Source organism: Colossoma macropomum, unplaced genomic scaffold (assembly GCF_904425465.1).
Source record: "Colossoma macropomum unplaced genomic scaffold, Colossoma_macropomum, whole genome shotgun sequence".
NCBI lineage: Eukaryota > Metazoa > Chordata > Actinopteri > Characiformes > Serrasalmidae > Colossoma > Colossoma macropomum.
The window spans coordinates 19,386,236-19,413,009 of NW_023494800.1; the positions used below are offsets into that span (position 1 = coordinate 19,386,236).

The 26,774-nt window shown below is 39.8% G+C and overlaps 1 protein-coding gene across 4 annotated transcripts in view; it reads left to right on the forward strand.

The window, feature by feature from the left end:
* Nucleotides 1-18,599, forward strand: part of nrxn2a (neurexin 2a) — a 340,805-nt gene extending 322,206 nt beyond the window's left edge. For 2 of the 4 annotated variants that reach the window (XM_036588000.1, XM_036587999.1), the window contains 3 exons: nucleotides 6,966-7,294; nucleotides 15,675-15,753; nucleotides 18,242-18,599. In XM_036588000.1, the coding sequence (XP_036443893.1) occupies nucleotides 6,966-7,294; nucleotides 15,675-15,753; nucleotides 18,242-18,549 (716 nt within the window). In that variant the 3' untranslated portion in view covers nucleotides 18,550-18,599. Of the gene's footprint in view, nucleotides 1-3,730; nucleotides 3,821-6,965; nucleotides 7,295-15,674; nucleotides 15,754-17,746 lie in introns of all 4 variants that reach the window. The other 2 variants (XM_036587997.1, XM_036587998.1) reach the window with 2 other exon arrangements.
* Nucleotides 18,600-26,774: the final 8,175 nt, after the last annotated feature.

The following is a 26,774-nucleotide window of genomic DNA, read 5'->3' on the forward strand; positions in this document are numbered from 1 at the left end:
ATTAGGTTTTGAAGTGTGCCCATTTTGCCTTCAAACTCTTCCCAGGCACTCTGAGTCACCGCATGGAGGGCCCAGATAACCACCGCATGAACAATCTAATAACAATTGCAAATTGACATATTTCCCTCCAAGCTGCCTCGCCTAATACATTCAGCCCAAGATGAATTTGGATCCTTTACAGTATGTAGCTAGCCAGCTTTGCTTTTGGGCAGGCGGAGGGCATCTGTGCGGCTGTGAATGCGTTCCTCCAGACAAACTTTCAACAACAAAGCCAGCTTTCGTTTTTTCAACCGCCAGCCAAAACACCTCAATGGGCTGACCGCAGGAGAGCTTGTGCTCCTAAATTTAGCCTACACTGCAGAAATTATAGCTCAGCAAGTGAAAGCATTTAAATTTAGTCAGTATATCTCTTTTAGGGAAATTTCTCATTATGAGATTATTGTAAGAATATTAAGATTAATAACATTTACAGCGGTGTGCAAAAGTTTGGGTGCCACTGGTAATATTTACATGTTTTGGTGATTTTCTAAAGGGAAAATGAGTGCACATTCTCTACAGAGAACACACATCTCTGCATTTTAGTGCATAATTACTGTTTAGCTGCTAGATTTAACATATTTGGAAAAAATTAAAACACAAAGTATGGCTTGTGAAAAAGTTATGGCACATTTAGTATTTTATGTTCTGTATTTTTCCAGTATTTTAAACCGCAAATACATAGAAATTGTTCAATAACATTTGCAGAAAATGCCATATTTAAGTTTGTTCCCTGTGGATGGATTTGACTAAGGTATTCAAACTTTTGCATATGACTATATATAATACATATGCACTTACTGGCCGCTTTATTAGATACATCTACCTTTTATCTACACTCATTGTCCAATTTATCAGGACCACTTAGTGTAATGGTGCAATTTGTAGGTTTACAATTTTAGGTTGTTGTCTTTCTGTTTCTCTAAAAAGATTTTAGCCTTCCTTTAACTTATTCTTCAGTGGTCGGGACCCTCCCACAGGACCACCACTTGGCAGGTATTATTTGAGTGGTGGATCACTCTCAGCACTGCAGTGCTGGTAAACTACAATCTGTTATTGTAGAACTACAGGGTGCACCTATATGGTAAGTGGACCTGATTATATGGACAATGAGTGTAGACACTAAATGTACCTAATAAAGTGGACAGTGGCTATATATATTAATAGAATTATCCAGCCTACTTATTTTAAGTAACTTTATTTAGCAAAATTTTTGCCAGTTGAAGAAGATGATAAGTAATTATTCATCTAATATTCATACACTTGTCTCATTTTAGATATTCTAGATTTTAGATAATGTTAGATATACTGACTGCATTAAAAATGCATCTGCTTAATGATATCAGTTTTAGCAGTGTATGATCTATGAATGAACTCAACAATGAATTAACTGTACATGCTACTATAAGCTGAAGCTCTTAACCTCTGTAACTAGCTCTGATTGTCCCAGCTATCCCTGTGGTATACCTACTATCGAGCCGTTAGCCGCGTTCAAACAAACATCTCCCTCTGCAGTGGCCCACCCCTCTGTGCTTACCCAGAGAAATGTGAGCAAACTCTCTCTCTCCCCACTGTGTACTCAGGGACTCGCCTCCCTCTCATAGCTGCTGTTCCACAGGAAGACATTTTCTCTGCCTCTAATAACTGCCCCCGCTCTCGCCCCGGCCTCATTTTCCAATCTGTTCTCCAATACACTGCCACACACCAGGCCCGCCGCCCGAATCAAGGGGCTTTCTATCAAAACACAGCTCAGAGAGGGCGAAAACTATTTGAAAAGAGCTCCACTTGGCCCTTCTGGATTCTCCCACCTGCCTGTTTTCTTCTATCCTCCGCAGAGTGCAGGCTGCTCTCCCGACCGCTAGAGGTTGAATGGCTAGGCTCGCCCGCTGCCGAAGATTTCGTTTGATTTCTGAAAGAGAAAATTGGTTTTCTACTGCTGAGACTTAGGCTTCCCAGCCGTTAGGGCTCCTCTAAGCCTACTCAGGTGCTGGAGGTAGATGGGGCCATCTTCTGCTGAGCCAAGGCATAAGCCAGGCTTAGAAAGTAGCCAAAGCCCTCTTATGCCGCCTCTTTAAACAGAGTTACACACATTTCTATGGAACGGCACAGCATTCCTGAAGCCTTTCATTTCATCCTGAAGGACTTCAAAGAGCTGGGCATGTGTGCACAGCATCCAGGACATGCAAAGTTTGTGTGTAAACGGAGTTGGCAGTGTTTGGCCGAGATTAACAGCCGTGATTAATTCAGTTAATTAAAACGGAGGATTAGATAACGAGATATGTTGTCTGATGGCAGATTTGAAGCTCCCTGTGGATAAACGCGTAGACAGGCCCCTTGCATCTGTTCTAGGGTTTCACTGAAAATAAGGACAATATTTTCCATGATACTAAATTATATTGTCTTAGGAAGGTGATTTTTTTGGTCAAAAAATTGGAGGGCCTCTATAGCAAATGCAACAGGATGTGTTTTATTGGTTAGACTAGCTTTTTCTACTTTTTTTCCTCGTACCACCAGCTGCTTACTCATGGATGAGCTCTATTTCAAGTTTTCTTTAAAGGTTTGGCAGAGCATTTGTCACACATGAGAGCTTCTAACAGGCTTAAGGAAGTGGGAGGTTTTGGCCTCCATTCAGAGTGCAGGGTGGATAGGGAGAAGTGATGAGGCGGATGTCATAGGATGAAGTCGGCACATTGTGCTGTGTACGGACCAGTTACTACAAGCTTATGCGACTATACCTTACGTCTTACTGTAAGAATAACAGACCTCGAGTTGTTCTAGCTGTCAAGATGCTGAGCGTAAAAAAGGGTCTATTTATCATTCTTGTAGGTATGCTGAGCTATTAAAGGTCAAATCAAATGCTATTGAATAGCAAATAAATCAAATTAGACATCCAAATATGAGGAACCTTTACCTTCCTTCCTCTATGATTGGGTACTTGTGGCCTCAGAGTTTAAGAAAGGGATGAACGTGATGAATGAATGAAGGAAAATGACAGTGGGAGGGGGCAAAAGAAGTGGAGCTGAGATAGCCTGTAATGTGACGAGATCCTTATCTCTCTCCCAAAGAGGTGGCGGGCCTGTAGAGTTAGTTTTAGCCCTGCTAAAAGGACCTATCAGCCCCTGCCTCGAACACACAGGGGCAAGGGAAAGTGTAGCAGCTCATCAGATACACGTTGTCTCTTATCTGGGAAACCAATGCAAGTCAATTACCATGAGCTTTCTCACCATAATTACTTGTAAGCTTTATCATGTCTTATTTGAATATAATTACTTGGTTTTAAAGCAAACATCCTGAAAATGACTTCCTGAACCTATTCCATTTGAACTGTATTTAATGCATGTCAAAATATGCAATATTATCATTGTGGGTCATTGATGTCTTTTTGATTAGATCTTGCTGCCCTGAAATGACACTGAAATTAACGAAATGATCAAACTAGACGTAAAACTATCACTAAATATGTTCTCACAGCATTCTAACCAGATTTTAAACTGTTTTAATTAGTACATAGCTTCTAAACCTGTCCAAGTAACTAACTAAGTCCATCGTAAACCAACATAACGCACATCTTAAAGCTAGCTTCTACTTCCTAACTTGAAAATCTTGCTAATCTTGTTGACTTGTTTTTAACCCTGTGACGCTTGAACTTCCAGATATTAACCTCTAACTATCTGTCTCTCTAAATTCTTTGAAGGGAACTTTGATAATGAACGGCTGGCTATAGCCAGGCAAAGAATTCCATACAGACTCGGTCGGGTAGTTGACGAGTGGCTACTCGACAAAGGTAAAAATAATGGCTTAATTAAACAGTGACTTAATGACTTATTGAGACTCTGTAAGAGGTGCAGTTTCCAGAATTGGCTTCACAGAATTGGCATCTTCAACATTGTGAACAGAGTTGGTACACAAATTTGAAACGGTGGCTGCCCACTCAAGATGTCCATGGTATTGGTCATCTCTTGCTGCCATGTGGGCCTTTTTGCTTAGTTTCAACAACTTCCTACTGTCATTCCAGAACCAAGAACTGCACCACTTCAGAGATTAAGGTTTAATACATAACATAATCCCTGACTAACCCTGAAATAACACCCCGTTACTGCAATAACTGTCTGTAAATAGTCTGCTGCTTTCTATGATCTGTTTTTCTCCTCCTTGTCTTCCCCTCTAACACATCAAACGTTGCTAAACATGATTTCCTAAATAGCACTAACTCATGGAAAAGGGATAACCATTCCAGTTCCAAATAGTTAAAGGGACGTTCTTTTCACATTAAACTGAGCATAAAGTTGACGTAAAACCGCACTTGATCTGTCTTTAACCCTTTGAGTGTATTAGAAATAGTAAGATTGTTTGTGTTCTGCTAAATTTTCACATGTAAGACATTTGCATGTATATGAATTACAAGAGGAATCGCACCATATGTTGTTGAAGAAACAGCTCGTTCCTTGTCATGCAAAAGTGACAACAATATCAGAGCTTTGCACTACCCCGCAGACATCTGCGCTATCCTCAAATACCGTAAATCAGCTCCCTCTGCTCACGAGATGTGCAGGATAAAGTTCACCGGTTCTGACTTTTTCGACTCATTGCATCTTTTTCATCTATATGCAAACTTTTCTGATGTGCAAGCATCAAGCTAAATGTTAAGTGTAGAACAAATACGCTTACACGACAGCAAGTAAAACTGACCTTTCCGTTTCTGCGTATTCCAGTTAATTCAATTTGAATAAAAATGCTAAGAATTACCATGTAATCCGGAGTTTAGTCCGCTGTTTCTGCAAGTTGAAGGGTTAAAGACCATACATCTACCGTAACAGTCACTAATGACTATAAGCCGAACCAACCTCATGCTCCACACACATTAGATACATAACTATACAATCTTCCATGTAGATTGTACCTAACTCACACATCGTAGATTTAACTGCTTATATAAATAGGCAAATAACTTAAATACAGTATAACTACTTCCTTAAACCGCTACATCTAATCCATACTAATTATTCTCAATAACTCAGAGGGTTAAACATTTTCTAACTATGAATGATAAAGATCTTGCCACTAATCACACAAATGAAATGACTTTGGGTCATTTTAACTAAACAAATACGCTTACAGTTGACATATAAACAATGTCCCTTTAACATGTGTAACATCACAGCTTTTGTAATGTATCAGACCCCTCATATTTCAGAACTGTGTGCTATGTGAATGTTTTGATGATGATATGACATTGATGTATGCTTAGATAAAATCATGTTTTTCAGTGAGTTCTCTTTATTTAGCCTATCAGTATTGGAAAGGACTCTCTGGTCTCCACAGATTCTGCATTCATGCCCTTAAGCCCCTTTTGAGTTCATTGCATAACAGTTGAGCAACAAAGATCATTCCAGCCTTGAACTACTCATGCCAAACAATTTTGGAGCTGCAGTGTCTGGTTTAATGAATATATGAGCAAGCTGGAGACTGCCACTCATTAGATATCTCTGATTCTGGAGAAAGGCTAAGCTAAGTGAGCCATTTCTTACTCACTTCCTAGACAGAATTCAAACTCCTATTTGTGTACTTCAAGGCTCATAAAGTACATGCAGTTGCGTATAAATGACTCATGTTTGATGGTCTACTCTAGGACAGATACGAAGAGGAGAGTAACTGTCTGGAACTAGATTTCTTCATGCAGTGACCGTTTTTGATGAGCCCTGGTCTTTTTTAACCATGCTCACTTGTGTCAAACTTAGTTGCCACTCCACCATTAAAAACTAGAGCCTACTCGTGTTAAAAGGCAACCTCTCATTAACGATGGAGTGGCTCTCACTAAGGGCATAACAGCTGCCCACTTCATAATCAACTGTGTCAGAGTACCTGTTCACCAGGAATAAGTAGATGGCTGAAGTCCAGCTTTCAGAAGCCAACAGCAAGAGCCTTTTCCCAAATCAACTGTCCTTTTATCTTTTTAAATAGTTGGGTTTTTTAGGTTTCAGTAGGCACTGAATTCTTTTGTCAGCCCGGTTTGATTTGTTTTATTGGTTTTGCAATAGGAGTTCTAACATAATCTAACCAATTATGATCCAATTGAATAGCCTCTCTGTGATTTAATCATTCTTAATAAAGTAATGAATTTTTACTATTTGTAAATTGGGATGTTTTGAAAGAGTCTTATATCTGGTTTAGACATTTTTGGATCAGTGCAACTTAAAACACAACTGGCAAGAGAGCTGAATGTAGAATTTAGGGGACCAGATTTTAATTGAGAATAAGTGCAAGTGTGTTTGAGTGTGTGTATGTGTGTGTGTATATGTCTGCTCATGGGGTCCAAGGATGAGGAAGAAACCCCTCATGCCTTGGTAACACATTAGCATTGGAGCTAGCAGATGACACTTATCCATGCAGATTAGCAACAACAAGGCCTCTGAATAAAACATTTCTGAAAGCTCTTTACATATTCATAAATATTGTTTTCCAATTTTACTGCCTTTATTCACTTCATTATCCATCACTCAAGCCCCACTAGGTTAATGAGGCTCAGATGATGATATGTACTTGTGTATTCTGTAATGCTAAGAGCCCTTTTTCCATTGGTCTTCCATCTTAGCGCGTCTAGTGAAGCTACTGCAGCTTTGTAGCCGATCTTTGACTTCATCTTTTATACATCACTTTGACTTCTACTCTGAGTGGGTCAGAAGTAAAAGGCCATTAGAATTGGATATTTTCATCACTAGGTCCAAATGTTCAAAGTATTATCAGCCCATGCAGGTAGACATTGACACAAAATATGCAGAACACACTTTCTAGTCCATACTGATTTGTGACTCTTCCCCTCTCTGTTTCTGTCTGCTTTGCTGTCATTCTACTTCTTTTACTCCTCCATTTCCTCCTCTCTCTGTCTTTTCACCCTCCTTTCTTTCCATCTCTACTCTAATCCATCGCAGGGCGACAACTGACCATCTTCAACAGTCAGGCAGCCATTAAGATTGGGGGTCAGGATAAGGGCCGGCCGTTCCAGGGCCAGATCTCAGGCCTATACTATAATGGGCTTCAGGTGCTGAAGCTGGCTGCTGAGGGTGACCCTAATGTTAAGGTGGAGGGCAATCTGAGATTGGTGGGGGATGCACCCTCTGTCTTGTCCACAGAGACCACCTCTGCCACGCCTCCAGCGGCTGCCGACATGTCTACCACGATCATGGAGACCACCACTACCATGGCCACCACCACCACCCGCAGACAGCGCTCCCCCAGTCTGAAAGACAGCATCACACAGGTGAGGAGGAGAACGTGATGCTCCTGTAGTCCTGGAAGCACCGTTCCTGGGCAAGATGCCGTTGTGTTGGCCCACCTATAAACAGTGATTACCTACAATGTATCCCTCATGCAGAATGAACAAAGTAGCCCAATAATTTTCTGTCCTAGTCTGAGCTAACCCACAGTATCAAGTTTTGAGTCTGAACCCAAACCAAGTCTGACAAAATTCTATCCGAAGCTGACCCAACCTGAACCACATCTCGGGTTTTTAGTCCAAAACTGACCAAATTTCTAATGATAACAGCAGTTGAACTACTATGTAGCAATAATAATAGCCTTAATCAGATTACAGTAGAATACAGAATACAGTAATGTAATTTAAAGAATGAATCAGTTGTTGAACAATATCCCAATTTTTTGTAGTATAGGTAAACTTTCCATACTGCGCTTTTTTTCACACTGTGTAGTGCAGATCTAGCAAGATTTCAGACTTTACCTGTTTAATCCTAGAACATCTCTTTCTGCACAAAGAACACGTTACATATAACATATTGAACACCCAAAATAAAAAGTGGTTTTGGCCAAACAAACATTTTTGCGGCACTGAGCTGTACTTTACTAAATCAATTCACTGTTATTCTTTGCACATCCACTTTCTCATGAATGTGGGCCTTGTGGACCTCGGTGCTTAATTCTGTCAACAACATGAGTGGGGGATATATTAAGATAATGATATTAAGATAGTGAAAGGGAGGATGGCTATATAGTAAGGAGAAAAACTAATGGAAATACAGGGTAAAATCTATTAAAAGTAGGAGGCAAGCCATGAAAACCCAAACATGCAACTTGTGCCCAAAACATATTTGTGAACTGCTTTATGAAGTCCAGACTTGCTTGGTATTCTGCATCTGTACTGTATTCTGTATTTGTGTATCATATTGATTTATTTCTTACTCGTTGACAAATAAAATCATACTGAATGCATTAGGTTCTCATCAGTCAAATGATAGTTACAGAGCTCTTGGAGCACAACACTTTGTTTGAGCAGCAAAGCTAACTCTCCCTTCACCTGAATGCAGGATACTGTTTTATAAAAATCAGTTTTGTTGTCACAGCATCCATGGACACAAATACAGTTAATAAGGTAACTTGGCCTTCTATTGGCAGAGAAAAAAGTTGACTTTCTGCCTGTTTCACTCCTGTTTCTGCTCTCCTCTAACTTTAAGTCTATCCATCTCAAGCATTTCTGCTTTTAATCCCTGCGCTCTTTTAAGTAGTCCTGTTGTTTCTCAAATAATTATCACAAATGATTATTCGTTTTATCAAAGCTATGGGAGACCATTGGCAGTGCAGCAAAACTGTTTGAATTAAAGTATTTCATTATTTGAATGAAAGTGAATCCTGTAATGAAACATTCATTTAATTGAATCTTGTGTTTGATTTATCTGTGACACAGATGAAACACAGCTTATTTTAGTTAGTTTTTAAAATCTGGTTTCAGTGCTCAGTCTTAACTGAATTCAACCTTCCCTACTCATTTCCTCACTGAGCTATCTGTCAATATTTGACTCTTTGTGTTTTTCTCATGTATCTGGTGAAACTAAGCATTTTGCACTTGACTCACAGGAAGCTTCTATATATATTGACCTAAGAACGCTTGTTCAGCTTGAGCCAGCATCTTTAAAACCAACAGCAAGGGTCTGTTAATGTTTATCCTTATGACTGTCATATCTGGCATCATTCCCCATGTTTTGATCCCTGTAATGTATCAGCTAAAAAGCACATGCTATCAGCAGTGACTTCAGTATTCAGAGCTTCAGTATTCTTCCCACCCTGTCAGGGTTTATTTGTGCTATGTTCAACTTCATTGATCAAGAGATAGGAATTGATATGAGAGAAAGGGCACACTCAATAACAATCAGTGTCAATCAGAGCTGAACTGTCAGGCTTTATAAGAAGCAGCACTGTGCCTTAGCACGAATGTGGATGGGCCCAGATGCAGGCCGTGTTTGTGCTGTGAATCCTCCTAATCCTGACTTAGACGGGTATAAATAGCCACACAATGCAAAAGTAGAGAAATGGGAATGTGAGTGAGATGGCTTAGTGCTGAGGGGCTCCCAGCACAGCACTGCTCTCTGTTTCCCCTCCCAAAAAGGGAGAGAGAGATTTGAACAGGATGGTAGTGTCATAGATAGGAAATTCATTCAACCCCTGGGAGGAACTACATTAACATTAGTGCGGGGGTAAGAGGCATCTCACAGGACAGTTTGCTCATTTTGAGTGAGATGTTATTTCTTTTTCATAAAAAAGGTGAATAAGGTCTTTTTTAATGATGTCAGTCTAGACTGCCAGACCTCATTGGTCCTATTATGTTGAATGCTGCAAGTTCAGGAAAGGAGTTTCAGGGTGTGTTCAAACAACAGATTTTGCACTGAATCTTAGTCAAAGTGTATCTATTTTCTGGATGTCAGACCACAACCACATTGTTTGACTAATATCAGACCAACAAGTCCAAACTCCAAAGTGGGGACAAGCAGGGGTCAATTTGAAGGAGGATCCGAGGGGATGGCATTCCTGTCAAAAAAGACCACCCCCCTCCCTCCCCTTTGGATAATTATGATACACTGAGTTGCCTAGGATGTATTGGGTGTTCTTCATATGAAACAAACAACTACTTCCTACCTCCTAGCCTTTATTAGTGGCACTGACATCCACATCTACAACATAGAAGCTCATTGCTATCCTACTGTCACTGTGATATTTAACTGCATCTTGTCTTATCCCTCAGCTTTAACAGTGACTGCAACTACCCTCTGTGGAGCTACAGCTGGTTTTTCAATAGCATCCCATGCTTTAGCTCAGAAGCTAATCAGTGCTTCCTCTGCTCTAGCAATCTAACTGCAGTTTACAGCTTCATTTGACATTCTCCATTGGGTTCCCATGCCTCAACATAGAGGCTAATTATTTATGGTAGGACCATAGAGACATTCTAACCTTATGACAACCACAAGCTCAAGCTTTGTATCTCAGTGTACTTGTATTGTAGCATGATGTCTGTGTCATAGAGGCAAGACTGTCCTGCTGCTTCAGAACTAATTTCAGGCGTTACATTGCTGGAAAGCCTCAAGCTAATAAACATTCAGTGCTCACTGCTATGCATAGACATACAAAACAAGGGCTTAGAACTCTTCTGTCACCACAGTGGTGTGCTAGATAACAGATTTGTTGTCAAGCATTGTCCAATAATGTCCTTGCAGTATCACTGCAGCTGGGTGCTGGCCCTTCCACTGATAACACTCCTGTTAAAGAGCCTCTTGAAGCACAACTTTAGTAGAATGAAACCCCTTCTTTCCCTGTCATTAATGCCTCATCTACAGCTGCAACAGGTTTGCTTTTAAGACACTTTTTCCAATGCAGAGCCAGTGATGACTACCTGCCACTGTCTCATGCTTGATCAAGCAGCTCCATGCACTCAAAGTACACTCCCTCTGACACATTTTCTCTGTGTCTGACAGAGCGGCTACCTTGATGGGCACTATTACTTTTTTCTTGGCCTGTCCAAAACTGGACAGTCCTCCCTCTGTAATCACTGAGTCTGTTGTGTCCTTCTACAGGACAAAAGCTTAATTCATTCTCAAACATAATGCTAGTTCACATTATGCATGGCTGGTGATTCTTCGTCCTACTGTCTCAACAAATGCTTTAATCCATTGGTCTAACGTACACCTATTCTGCAGAAACATTGCTCCAAATCGTGGCCGATTTACCTGGCATATCAATTCAATGTTCTCATGCTTAGCACTGAGGTGATTCATCAGGTGTTTGCAGGCTGTGCTGTTTTCATTGAGATTAAGGAGTAAGAAATTCTTCTCTATGTAGATGATTTGGCTTTGATGTATCCCCACAAGTAGTCAAACTAACCTGGACATACTCCCACTCCCACAGCATATGTCAAAATTTGGGTTCCCCTGTGGCTATCATCTGTTTCACAGTTCCATCGATAGACCCATGTTTGGCTGCATGCTCACTTTGCAGGTGGGAGAACTGGGTTTGATCTCACCATTCAGACAGAAATTAAAAAACTCCTCTATAATATGCCAACATGAGTCATTGTGTGAGGGTCCTAATTAACATTACATTCACCTGCCATTGTAAATTGCTCTGGATAAATGCAGTTGTTAAATATGTGGGGAGAAACACTATTTGTGGTTGGTACAGTATAGTGCAGTGGTTCTCAAATTGGTCTTCAGGGACCCCCAGACAGTCCACATTTTTGCTCTATCCTTATGTGTTGTGAGTTGGGTTCAGGACTGTCTGGGGTTACCTGGGGACTGGTTTGAGAAGCTCTGGTGTAATGGGCAACCCGGCTGCACTCCTTGCTATACCAATAGGGGTCCTTGGGCAAGATCCTAATGCTGCATTTGCCTACCACTGTAACATTTAAGTTGCTCTGGATAAGAGCATCTGCCAAGTTCTGTATATGTAAGTGTAGCTCTGTAATGGCATCATTATCTCTCACATGCATCCGAGTCAGATTCATGTGCAGCCACCTGACATTTATTGCTGTCTTCTTAGTAGGCTGGTGGCCATAGAATACATCAGCTATGGTTACACAATACTCACTTGTCATCGAGCCATTTCTTCAGCAGAGCTGCACAGCTTCAGCAGAGTTGTTTTTCTGTACAGGAGTCAAATCACTGCCCTCATCGGTCCTCCTTTTAAGAAAGGCCCAGCTGCTGGGGCAAGGTGCATTGACACACAAGTGACCAAATCAGCTGCTTATGGCTTCTTACAATTCTGATTATTCTGGAAAAACAACACAGGATACATCCACTCAGATGTCTTTCACTGGAGACTGCATGGCCATTCCAAGGGTTCCACTGCTGTATCCCCTTATAGGGAGTTCACTCAGAAGTTGTGGGTTCTTGCTGCAGAACTTTCTGTACAGCCTGTGCTCAAGCTCCTGACAGAAGCACATCTTAAGTGGAGTTTACTGAAGACTACCTCCATCTTGGCAATTACCTTAAATTAAAAGCGTAAAACAAGCTGCTCATAAGGGGGTACTTGTGCGGGTTTGATGGCCAATACTGCATTTCTCCCTGAAATCTTATTCCCTCAACATATTTATTGAAGGGGCTTCCTTAACTGATGAGCAGGAGCACAGTCTGTGTCTTGAGGTATTATGCGGGTTTGACTGCTAAGAGTCGTTAAGTCAGCAGTGTAGTTCAAGCAAAAAGGATGTTTCGAGACAAAATGTCATCTTTTTGGCCAAAAAGACAGGGTAGTTTAAGTTCACATGGCCACTAAACAGAACTTCTAATCACTATATTGTTTGCTGTGAGACCTCCCCCTGACTGTGTTCCATGTGCCACATAGGTGCCTTCATCACTGCACAGAGTAGGTCTCTGATGATGCTGAGTGTCACACATGCACATGCACAGATAGACCCTGGGGGGACAGGGGATGGGGGGCTTCAGCCCCTGTTCTTTTGCCATCAGATGGCCTACAGGTCCATCCAGCAGTCCTACACCAGACTCTTCTTACCTAGTCCAGAGTATAGCTACTGTACACATCTAGCAGACTAGAACTCATAACACCACAGTAATATTTATAACTAGTTATATTTCTCCTACATACTGAGGGCCAGCATTGCACTGTATCAGTTTTCTGGTCTAAGAAGGTTTCTGAATGACCTTGAGGTTTTTTTCCCAGTTCTGAAGCAAGCGAGTGATGCACCATGTAAAATGCAGCTGTTCCGATAAGGCTCTAAGAATATATTTGAAATTGAACCACTAGAGGGGCTGCCAAGCAAGGCCTTGATTAAGTTGACAACAATTTGTTTCTCCCCTTGGGATTACGACATTTTAAGTGCCCTCAACTGGGAACACTTTGTGTTTGTCTTTCTGCTGTGTCACAAATTAGTCATGGTGCATTTGTCAGAACCTTACACACATATCGAAATAAATATAACCAGCGATTCCAGCACCCTTCATAAACTTGTCTTATTAAACACATATGCATTGTGCAGAACTGCAGATAAGAGAGGTCCTAATTATGCTTTAATAAATGCAGCCAGGCAAAGCTAATGCTGCAATGCGTCTTTTAATGAGAGGCTCAGGATGTCAGAGTCTTGTGTGTGTAGTAAATCAGACTCAAAAGCAAATTTATTTTAGCGTTTCATTTGTCACAAAAGACATTGCAATGACTTTGATCATTTTAAGTAAAGCTTTGATGGTGCAATGCAGCCTTTCATGGTACCTTTGATCTTTTTTTCCAGTATGGATTTCTCAAACTGTAGCAGCATACAAGTAAATCAATACTTGAAGAATGAAAAGCTCATTATAAGTATTATCTATTTATTTCCATAATAATATTAATGAAGTCTTCAAATGCATTCTAGAAGTCATAGAGGCCAACAGGCTTCATTTTTAAGCAGAAGAGATATTCAATTAATAAGTGAATGTCAGTCATATGCAGATGCAAGAGTACCCTTGCATATATTCAACTGGAAGCAGTTACTGTCTTTATGAATGAGAAGGATGTGCAGATATCATATTAAAGCTGCTTTAGCTCTCATATTAAAGAAAATTCTGAAGGAATTGGTATTGTTATTCAGAGCCAGGAAGGTCATATAGTCTACCGCACTGATGCTTGAGAAAGGATCTACCATTTGTGTTTATTTATAATACAATATAAAAGGTCATCCTCCACTCGAATATGAATTTATTTCTTTTTGTGTGAATTTACTTGTAAAATTATTGGTGGGACTGAAAAAGCAATATAAATGTCACCATTGATAAGAATCCTCTTATACTCCACGCCTAGCTAGTTAGATGGTGTAGATGGTGCCTCAACAAATGGAGGTATGCTTGTCCAAGTGAATAGTGAAATTGTTATGACCTCCTGATAGGAGAGGACAGACTGATGCATTAAAATCAGTCACGGCCCGGATCCAATTACATGTTTTATGAATATGAGGTGCGAGTGCAGAATGTTAATTCGACCTTGGCCCTAGACCAGGAGCCAACAGAGACGTTCCGGATTACTCTGTATTCTATACATATGTAATGTGGAGACTCCATATATGATGGGATATTACATGGTAATTCAAATCACCAGCTGGGATTCCATCCGTGAATCACCACAAATATTCAGTAATTACATTTGGCCGAAGAATTGATTAAATGGACATCAAGAAGATAATAGTCACATATTCTAATTGATATTCAAGTTCATATATAACGGACAAAAGGGTGTGATGTAGTACGTAGACATTATTAAAGTTACAAAACATACCATTCACTCCTCTTTTTGGACAGTCCATATAGCTGCAAACACAGCATTGTTTGCATCTTGGTAGTTGGTGTATTCTTCACAGTGAAAACATCATATAACATTAGAATAAATACAAACAACATAAAAACACTAAATAGTGGAGGCTCTTGAGTGCAGTCATCTAAGTGCTGGCTCTATATTCAGGAGATGGTGAGCCTATTCCCCGGTGATGCTTCAGCCATCCATGGCTGGGAGTTAAAGACAGCACAGTTGGCCTCCCTCTGTCTGGGTGGGTAGGATGGCCCCCCCTCTTCCCCCATTACCCAGCATGATGCTAGCCAGCACAGGTGTCTAACTGGCAGTTAGCACTGTGTCCAATGATTTGCGTTAGTGGCAGTTTGAGAAGATGCAATGGCTGGCTTCACATGACTTGGAGGAAGCATGCGCCAGCCTTCACCCTCCTAACACTGGTAGTATTATGTGATTGTGGGAGACCTAGCTAGTGGGTGGAACTGGACATGAGAGAACTGGGGAAAAATACCAAAAAAATAAACAAATACTGTAAATAGTAACATAAACTGATACTTGATTCCAGGCCAGATGAGGAGATGTTTGGGAATGGTTAAGCGAACACACTGACACACATAAAATCACTGCTTATTACGTTAATTTTATCTGTATTCATTCCAATATTAGTGTTTTTCTGAGCAAATGCAGGCTTACCGGACAGATAAATTTTTTTATTTTAAATTTAAAGCAGCTTTTTTAATTCTAAAGGATAAAGAGAACTTGTGAAATATTCATGTAAAAACATTTTACGACTGTCTTTGGTATATTAAGCTGCACAAATATCATGAGTGGATAAATCATAAGTGGAGAAAATACAAGAGAAATGTAGAATATTGGCCCACTGACTTACTTCAGTTTTGTTGTTAACAAATGTTGATGTTGCCACTAGTTGCCACCTTAGCCACATTAGATAGCTTAAATGAGCTATTCCTGTAAAGATTGCATATGTTATTTAGAAAGTGCCTCTAAACGGAAATGGAAACAAATATTACACAAATAACACAAATATTTCTGGTAATGACTAATGTACATGTCTGTGTCCTGCTCTTGTGCAGAACTCTGATGACCTGTTGGTGGCATCGGCAGAGTGCCCCAGTGATGATGAGGACCTGGAGGAGTGTGAGCCTGGCACTGGTGAGTGAACACAAATAGAGGCTAGCAGCACTCTAGCCGTGTAGAGGAGCACAGGCTCCAGACCTCTCGTTTCACTCACTTCAGCCGTATCCCAGCACTCTACAATACCAGCCAAACTGACCAGCCATACGAGACAGCCTGGATAAAGCTTAGGCAAAAGAGAACTCATTTGGCCTTTTCTTGCTGTGTATTCTATTAAGAAAAGATTAATTAAATCACTGTAGTTCTACACATGAGAACAAAAGCTTTATTACAGACAGAGCAGAACAAAGACATAATAGAAGGTCGTCACAATAACACAGACCATCGGCCTGATTGAATTATCCAATTCTGAGTCATCCAAGGTGATAAAGATAATTAAATATTTAGTGTCATAAATGCACTACAGACCTTTTCTTATTAGCACCTTTACAGATTATGCTTTGTAAGTCCACTTGGGACAGTTTCACTTTTTTGCTGTGTCAGGCCAAGCTGTTCTCATCCAACCCTGTCCATCAGCTGAAAAAAAACAGACACTAATTGTAATGTCTGACAAATTTCTGCCTCAACAGAGACAGCGCAGGTACTCACAGTCAGCATGACACCATCAAGTGTTAGAGTGCTATCTAGTCCATTGGGGAACGTGCTCTTATGTTAGCTTATTAAAAAATGCACTTTTCCATATGCTGTAGAAACTTATTATTAAAACTTTCATAGTGTAACCCCCTTTGCTGACACTTTTCATAAATTTGAGTATATAGCAGTGCTGAAATAGTCTTATGTTCAATAAAGTGGGATTGTGCCATTTTGCATAATTGAATCCCACAATCATTTCTCTGCTACTCCCCTGTATTAATATAGTGTTAAAGCGATGATAGCAATGAGCCCTTTTAGCTGGAGTTATTTCTACATGGAGCTCACTGAATCATGAACTGTGGCTAGCTCTGAAATGAATAGTGACTGGAACGTAGTGTATGTGTGAAGCAGTCGTAGCTTAGAGCCTCATCACCTAAACCAAATGCCCCACTTCTCCGGCCAATTTACATTCCTAAATGGTCATTCTCCTCAATGATTAGATTCCAATGGGGGCATTTATTATGGTCAGAAGTTTCATATCACATGCTTTCCTGCAGATTTATTAGCCTTCTTAGTGCTTCATTGTGGGAATGTTGCCTTATCCAGTATCTCAATTAGGCATTGTCAGTGGACAATGCTGTAGAATTTGGCACAATTTAATTTTGATAACAAGCTTGAATGTAAGAATCTGTCTCTGATTTGTTTTTTTCTATCTAATCCACAATTTTAGGATTCAATGCTTTCATAAGCTAGCATTACATATCTCAGTTTTTCATAATAGCTTCCATCCTAATATTCTAGTAACTGCTTTAAGTTGAAGAGAGAGAAATGCCCTCTGTCATTATTATGTCTTTATGTCCAGAGAAAATAGAGAACATGAGATTGATATTTGATCAAAAGAGAGAAGTAGAGCTCCAAAAAAAATGTTTTTGCACAAAATAAAGCTAAAGCAGTATAAAGGGGAGAAAAGTTGTGTATTAAGGGACCATCTTACACAGCTTTCTTTTTTGTAATTTGTTTTTTTTTTCCATGCAAAAATCATGCGGCCTATTTGTTGATGTAAGTGACCCAAACTCCATGGTTTGCTATTTTGTTTTACCAAAGAGGAACCAGGAACAAGCTTACTGTTTTTTTATTCAAGCAGTTTATTCATGCAGCTGATCTTAAAGTATCTACATTAGCCATCTGCAGAACATACGCTAAAGATTATGTTTATGTGTCAGTATTTATTTTTGGAATGTCAACTCTAATGCAGAATGTAGGTTAAGTTACCATTTTAGAGTACTAATAGATAATGTGTTGTGTTGTAAGCGTAAGCGTAAGCCCCTATGGTGTTGATAAATGAGTTTGTAGTGATGTTAATAGACAGATTTATTTTTAATTTTTTATTCCACACTAATTCTTGCTCCTCTTACCTTCTGTTTCTTTTTTATCACAGGAGGTGAATTAGTGTTGCCCATAATTACAGTGGACACCCAAGACCCCCAGTCTGGGGCCACCCATTACCCTGCCATCCCCCCTCCCCCGACCTCCCTGAGCCCCCTCCAGACCACCAAAGAGTCCCTGACCCTGTCTGAACAAAGGCCACCGTGCCCCCCAGACCAGGAGGACTGCGGTGACCCCATGGAGGTGTCGGCCTTCGGCTCGGGAGAAATGACCGAGTCGGATGACGAGGACTTCTATAAAAACTCCCCAATGGTCACTGATAGGACAGTCCTGCCTCCGCCACCGGCTGTGGGGGGCAAAAGCGGGGGCCATAGTCCCGGCGGCCATCGGCCACCTGCCCCCCCTGCCCCAACCACCCACCCCGACCAGCTCCATATCCCCGCAGGTAAAATGAACACCCGTGACCAGGTGCTCCTGCCCCCCGCCCCGTCCTCCCGCCTCACCCCAGGACTAACCTACCCACCCGATTTCCCCCATGTGCCCACAGCTCACCCCACAGCTCCAGTGGACAAGGGCCTCCCCGGCGCGGTGGAGGTCATCCGCGAGTCCAGCAGTACCACAGGCATGGTGGTGGGCATCGTAGCGGCCGCCGCTCTCTGCATCCTCATCCTCCTCTATGCCATGTATAAATACCGCAACCGCGACGAAGGCTCCTACCAAGTGGACCAGGGCCGTGGCTCCGGCACCGAAAGCAATGGTGCAGTGGTCAAAGAGAAGACGCCCGGCACCACCACCGCTGTGGCCAAGACCTCCACCAAGGGAAAGAAAAACAAAGACAAAGAGTATTATGTCTGAAAGAGGAGTGGGAGAGAGAGAGAGAGAGAGAGAGAGAGAGAGAGAGAGAGAGAGAGAGAGAGAGAGAGAGAAGGTTCAAAGAAAGCTAGTGGGCTGTGGATTTTCCAGCTAAAATCACCCTCCTCCTCATCCTCAAACATTTAAGCCTCATGCTCTTTCACTGCATTTTCAGAAAGTTTTTCCATCCCTTTATGACATATGTAAGGTAAAGATGGAGAGAGAAAGAGAAAAGTGAGGGAATATGCCGATAAAAGAGGTGAATGCCCCTATCTTGGGTGTCTTACAAAGCTATTTTTCACCTCATTTAATCCCCCTTTTGCATCTCAAGGAAATCTTCCATTACATGCTAGATGATGAAATGCTATTAATTCTCTTTGCAATTAAAAATTCTGTTTCCAGAGCACAGGCTTCCCTAGAGGTTAATGAATCACCACGGAAAGAGAGAGAACAACCCCCACCACGCTCTCTCTTACCAGCCATGGTCTCCAGTGTCTGCCACTTGGTGATATCTGCAAGTCCCCTGTTTTGAATCCTTTAGCTATTTTCAAGTAAAATCAAATGAATCCTGAAATTTGAATGATATGAAAAATGTAATTGCCCATGATAGCATAATTCATGTTGAATAGTAAGTAACTGTGTAATATATTGGGCAAGCAAGTGTTCTCGTGTAATCACTTGAAAATGAGTTAATTAAATCTTTTTTAAAGAAGTAATTATATGGTTGGTAAGAAAAATAGGCCAACAGTATTTATAATCAACGTTTTCATGACCATGTTTACTGATTTATGGGGCATTAAGAATGTTTGTGCTGTGCAATTTTAACTTCTGGCTAGTTTTTGGCCGAGTTTAGAAAAATTCTAGTTAATCGCATGTTTTCTTTGAGAAAATGTATCTCATATATGATCCTCTCACTTGTTATGCATTTTAAATTTACTCGTAGCCAGTGGGCCTACAGGAAGTCATATCATGACGTTTTTGATGGCCACACCTTGAATTGCGGTGTCATGAGGGCCAAAAACCATAAAAGAGTGTAGGAGACATTTGAATGTTGACCATTCTCTCTCTCTCTCACTCTCCATGGTGCTACGATGTTCATTACCTATTAGGCTACTTATTGGTGTTCCATGCATGATGTATTCACGTTCAAACTTTTGGATTAGAGAGTTGTTTGATATGAAATCATTAAGTTGATTTTCATCGTACTGGACAACTCTCGCCTCATTCCTTGGAGGGATTCAGAGCGGCAACTCGTCATGGAAGAAAAGGTCTTGACTAAAGAAATCCAAGAAAAGCTGGAGCTCTTTGCATCAATAAAAGACGCTGTATTTATGTAAATAGAAGATTCTGTGGACGTTGCTGACAGTACATCAGGATACAGGTCTGTGTGTATGCGTGTGTGTGTGTGCGTGTGTGTGAGCGTTTGTCCCTGTTCGTCCTCTGGCTTCAGAAAGACATACTCTAGACTCTTGGGAACTTTCAGTGCCCCTATATTCTTCATGGTGTGAAACTACAGTCCAACGCCCACTGAATGAGACTGAAGAAACTGCATATAAATGGGAGTTTGGAGGGAAGTCGTTTTTGGAGAACTTTGCTGGCATCTTTGCTGAGAGAAGGGGAATGTGTCCAACTCCACATTAAGATGCTGGCTCTCCTCCTCCCTCCACCTTAAAGGGAATGAAAAAAAAAAGCAAAACAGCAAACAAAAACTTCTCTTGAGAAAAGCATTTCTGTATAGAGCGACGTGAACATTTTTATATATAAAGAGGATACAAGAAAAAAAACAGTGCATTGTCCAGATCAGTGGTCATCAGCTCTTCTCCTGGAGATCTACCAGTCTGCCAAGTTTAGCTCCCAGCCCAAAACCTCTGGAACTCAGCTTTGTAGGATGGTAGATCTTCAGGGAGTGAGATGGTGAAGACCGTTCTGGATATTTGATTATTTTGCTGAAATGAAAGTCCTTGTTATCAGAGACAGGTTTGCTAAGTCCTTACTCTCCAAATAAAAAGTGGTCTTCACAACAATGATTATTTCAGTCACATGAAGTGATTTTCAAATGTGAACTCATATGGATTAAAATGTTTGCCGATTTTTATTCAATTTGTTTCAATTCCAACAGGAATAAGACTTTAGCCATATGTCCACACAATTTTCAGTTTTTCTTTCTCAGTATGTTTTTTTGGGTTTTTTTATCCCTCAATATGGTTGCCATTTGCATAGGCTGGTCAGAGTATATTCCTGTTCTTACTTAATGTTATTGTAAAGTGTTCCTGTGAGATGAATTTAAATATGTGTACATTGACAGAGGAAAAAATACACTTGGTTATATACTTCTTAAATTTCTCATTTGGTGTGGTCTCTCATTTCATTGTGCTTTCACATGTGCAATTCAGAATCCCATTCATGGTCCTGATTGTTTTTTTTATAAATCTTCTGGACTTATAGATAGTAATAATTTGTCACTTTTGCAACAAAATCTCTTATCTTTGAATTTGTAACTTCATCAGAGAAGAAAAAAAAACATTCTTAAGGTAAGTTAATGGAAGGAGATTTTAATTTTGAACAAATTCTTTCGACCAGTGTTAATGGAATATAAAGGGCTGCTGGCCTGGATAACAACAAACCAAAATCTATCCAAGTTACAAGGGTTGATGTGATACTGACCATTTGTTTTACTTCTAAGTCACATATTGCCAGTCGCTTGTCTGGCTTTGTGGCTTGTAATGAAATCCTGCATTGCCATGGCCTTTACAGAAAAACAGAGTCTTCCCTACACATTACTGAGCAACATGCCATACCTGCTTTTTTCATTCTAACATACTAAAACTGAATTTTCCATGTGGGCACTTTGAGTTTGATGTAGTATGGAAACAATGTTAAAGTTTGAAAATGTACCATTCACTCTTCGGTCCATATAAGGAAACAAAGCTGCAAAAACAGCCCATTTTGAATTGTGATGTCACAAAGACGTGTTTTTAAATATCCAGCCGTACAGCCTACAGCAGCTGGGCTTCGCCTGTTTGTTTTGAAGTTATAAAGAGTGCTTTAGTCTGGCCTGCTTTTTCAGTGAGGCACAATACAGGGCAGCCAATCAGAACAAAAGTTGTTTATATATATCAGTCTTACAGGCACACTAACAAAAAATAAAAATATAACTTAGTTCACGAGTAAGAAGTTGCAGTTAATCATCACAGGCTGCAGTCAAGCACAGTGAAGGAGGCTTTTGGTTCAAAAACATCTGATGTGGAATTTATTACTTTCACCATTTGGACCATTTAAAGAGTGGTTAATGAAGAAAAATATAAAAAAGATACAAAGAGGGGTTATCACGTTCACTAAACAATTCAGAAACAAACAAGTGAAATATAGTTTCAGTGAACAAATGATCAGAAACCCACTCATATTCCAAGCCAAATATCTTCTGAGAATGAGAGTGATCTCTTTTACTGCCACTCTAATCAGAAGGCAGAGCCAAATTTCTAAAAGATAACATCCTCTTTTATACTTTGTATCAGGTAGGGATAAAAAGACGTTGAAAATTGTTGTTTACAATTTTAAATTAAGTTTAATTAAATGAATGTTTTTCATACATAGAAGCACACAAATGCAGTAAGTGGATAGAAGTTCAACACATTTGCAGAATATGGGTCCTTAATGTTTACATATGACATTTAATACAATTCTCACATTAAAGATTAGACTTATTGGATTGCTGCCACCTTCAACGTGTCTCCTAGTTCAGTATGCAAGTTTTCAAACTGTGGAGTAAAGCACTTTTATTGCATCTCGGTTTCATCATCTGTTTTTATGGTAGAGATGTGGATTCGTGGCCGAGAAGTAGCCACATAGTGGTGATATAAAGCACAGTCTCTGAATTCCTCCTTGCTCGCACACAGCTCAGATCTAAGGACAAGCCTTTGTTCAGTTGCGTCTATGAACTTGTATGATATGAAAGGAAAGAGACCCCCGTCCCTCTCGCTCTATTATTCCAGAGGAAAAAATATAATAATACTAACACAATCCCATAACACAAACCATGCACACACACACAAAGGCAGCTGTTTGACCAGGTGCAAGTCCTGCAGATCAGCTTTGATAACAAAACCTTTATCTTTGGTGAAACACTGGGTGCCAACACACAATTCACTATGACACGGGTTTTGTGACACGCATGTGTGCCAGACTGAAACTCCACACATGGTACAATGAAACATAGTATGTCTATAGATGCACATGTGAAGATGACTGCTAACTATAACACTGATTCTAAGAAACAAAAAGGGGAGTATGAAAGATACAGATAAAAAGAATGAGGGACAAAACTGAATTTTTGCATACAATTTTCAAGGCACGAGATAACAGTAAAAAAGTTTTCTCACATGCATCCACTTTTCTTATAATGCCAGTCTGAGTAGCATCAAGACAGCTTAATCTGCCCTGATTATTTGCAGTACTTAACCTTCATCATGTAGCCTAATACTGTGAGGAGAAACAAGTAACCAGAAACTTTTGTTTTTTGTTATTTAGTGTATTTACAGTGCACTTCACATTTACACACACCTGATGTCTTTTGACTTTTTACTTACATATATGAACAAAAAGTATATAGTTATATGCATAAACAAAGATGTTTAAACAAGAAATTGAATGACTCAGACTCTATATTAAGAAATATGGATATGTAAAGGTTACGAAAAAAATAAATCAAGTCCTAGATATTATTGGTGCAAAAAAAGATGTTCTAATGCGAATTACGCCTAGCGTCATTATAAAAGAGTCAAGCTCTGTAGCGTAGCATTTCAGTCTGGAAACTGCAGAGTGACTCTAAATAAAGGTTGCTACAATGACTCATTAGGTTACTCATTAGACACTAAGATTTTATAAGATGCTGTTGTTGAAATTGAAAGCAGTAGCATTACTGAGTCAGGAGAAAAGAAACAATAATTGTGTGCAAGTGCTGCAGCGTGTTACCCTGTAAAGCCTGAAAATAAACAGCTCAGTGTTTAGATCTTAAATCAAAATCAACGCTATACTGATGAAGATATGATGACAATAGTAGATCATTCAGAAGACACGTCCTTCACCAAGTTATGACAGAGTTCTATTTGAATACTCTCGCAACATGCTCACAATCATCAGTCCATCAAAAAGAGCTGCAGGACAACCTGAAAGCAGCAGAAACAACAGTTACACAGAGAACAATCAGCAATGAACTGCACAATCATCTGTTCCTGCACACAAAACCTAAGAGAAAAACTCAAGAGTCAAGACTATTTTCTAAAAAAAGGTGAAGGTGCTTGCATGGCCTGACCAATCTCCTTGAAAATCCCTCCCTTTGAAAATTTGTAGAGGATTTTGAAATTCCGTGTTACTCAGGAAGACCCCTGTAACCTTGAGGAATTAAAGATGAGAAATGGGCCAAAGTGAATCACAATACTGCAAAAGCAAAGTACTTTTTACCATAAACATCTCAAAGCTGCGTTTGCCAATACGGTTTCTCAGTAAAGTACTAATATTATTCATTTGAAGGATCTAAATACTTTTTGCCCATGTATGTTTTTTACATGTCATTGTTTATGCTTATGACTACATTTTTGTTTGTATTTATAAGTACAAAGTAAAAGCAAAAATGTATGTAAATTAGAACTGGATATACGCACTGGAAGTATATGGACCCCTTTTCACAGTAGCCACTAAATGCCATTTCTGCCTGTTTTGGAGGTTCCTCAGTTGAACTATGCCTTTTTGTCTTCAATAATGTTAATGGAATATACACAGGTGGAAAAAGAAAAAGAAGCAATCTGGATTTTCATCTTCACAGATGAGCAAGCGAGTCAACATTTCTAGAAGTGTTTTATTGTGTTTAAATGCTCACATCTCTTTTCACCCCTCATTGCTCACAAGCAGCTCAACACAAAGGGACAAAATTTCACACACAGACAGCCAATAATGTTCTAGTTAATCTGATAACAGAGTAACAGGGAAAACCTATTTGATTATACTGATTATATCGAAGTTAACATACATTCACCTGCCCCTTTTTTGCTGCACCTGCCTTGTTTCTACACTTATTTTTCATTTAACCAGGTCCACACTGCATAGAGTTGATTACACATCGCAGTGTTGCTGGAATTTTTAACTATTAGTTTGCTGACCAAAAATATCAAGCAGCATCCTGTGGCCAGAAACAGACCACTGATGAAGGACTAGAGGATGACTAACAAATTAAATTTTGTCTCTGGCTGTACATCTACAAGGTGGACTGACAAGGTAAGTGTGTCTAATAGAGATGGCAGTGAGTGGGCACTGCAGCTGAAAATGATCCACTACCCAAATATCACCTGCTTTGTGGTGGTCCTGTAGGGTGTCTTGACCACTGAAGAACAGGGTAAAGAAAAGCTAACAAATTATGCAGAGAAACAAATGGAGTTCAGTCTGTTGTTGAACTACAAAATGCACACCATGAGTGAACCAGAGAAAATTGACAATGAGTGTGGGTACAAGATAAGTGTACCTAATGAAGTAACTAGTGAGAATATATGAAACACATATCATACAGTGGAAACAATCTTTGTAACCCCCCACCCCCTACCCCACCCCCACCCAGTGCTTTGTTTGTGCCCATTTTGTTTAGTCATTTTAATCAGACATTGCTTCACCCACAAATGTGTTTTCTTAGCTACTGAGGTTGGACAAGCGTTACATAAGGTCATTCAACTAATTAGAGTTCTGTTTGTGGTCAGAAGTTAACTTCATTTCATGTGTCATTTCCAAACTGCCTGGTTTTGATTATCCACAGAGTCTAGTTCTGTAGCGTAGCATTTTAGTCTGGAAACTGCAGAGTGACTCTAAATAAAGGTTGCCACAATGACTCATTAGGTTACTCATTAGGCACTGAGTAAGATTTTGTAATATGCTTTTGTTAGAATTGAACATTATTGAGTCAGGAGGAAAGAAACACAATAATTCTATGCAAGTACTGCCGCCGGTCAGTAAAGACTGAAATAATAATAATAATTAAGTACTACTTTAGGGAGGTTCTCAAACCACGTCATGTCTTTAGTAACACTCAATAAGAAGGCATGGCTCAGTGTTTAGATCTCAAATGCAAAAGCAATATTATACTGATATGACTTAATTACAATAGTAGATAATTCACTCACATCCTCAAAAGACTCGTCCTTCACACATTTTGGCTGAATTCTTTTTGAATACACTCTCAGTGCACTCAAAGTCATCAGTTTCTTCTGCTCTTGGAAGGGGTCCAAAACATAACCAACACTACAAAATGTACTTCTACATGTTGCGTGCAATTACACATTTTCACAAGAGAGGTCTCCAAATCCCCAAATCTCATATAGTGTAGCTTTAAATGCTTTAAAAGTATAAAAATATAAAGGTTTTGCTACAAAGATTTTGATCTCAAAGTCGCTCTGTCGTCACATCTGGCCACTTGCACTGTTTACCAAAGTAGCAATGGAGGGTCACTGGTTTTCAGCCTCCTTCAAAAATCTTCGGGCCCAGCGCAGCCAATAGGAGAGCAGAATTTTGTATCTGCTTCTTAGGTCGACAGGACATTGTTTACCACTAATTAACAAGCTTCTCTTATGCTGGGTCAGGTATGGTAATGCAAGGAAAACACAAAAATGTGCAGACCATGGAAACCCCTGGTTTGCAGCCTCCAAAGCTGATGCATATGCAGTCACTGTCCAAGGCTGGACAAACATCCATAGACTGCTAGTCTTACTGGAAGCGCTGGTAACAATGACAAAGATAATCTTGCAGAAAGGTAATACTAAAACTAGTGCAACTATAGGTGTGGGAAATCATCAATTTGAAAAGAGGGAGAAAAAATGATCAGCTCCTTAACATAATTGACTTACAGATGAAAGGTACTGAGACATGAAATATAAAAGCAAAAGCTGTACACTATCACACAAAATAAGCAAAGCTGCGTCTTGCTCGTCTGTTCATACAAGCTGAATTAAGCATTATCAGACATTCACAATAACTGCTTTCATAAGTGATTTTGTTTTCTTGCTTCAAGTGAGAGGGAAGACTAACAGAATTCTTGATGACCTTTTTGAAGAAAAAGTGGTGGCATATTAAAGGAGAAAACTAAAAATTATATCACATTACATTTCCAAAATAAAAGCTTTATTTTTTCTTTTTTCATTCAAATTTTCAACTACTCTACTCAAACTTAGATTTGTTATTAAACTGTCAGT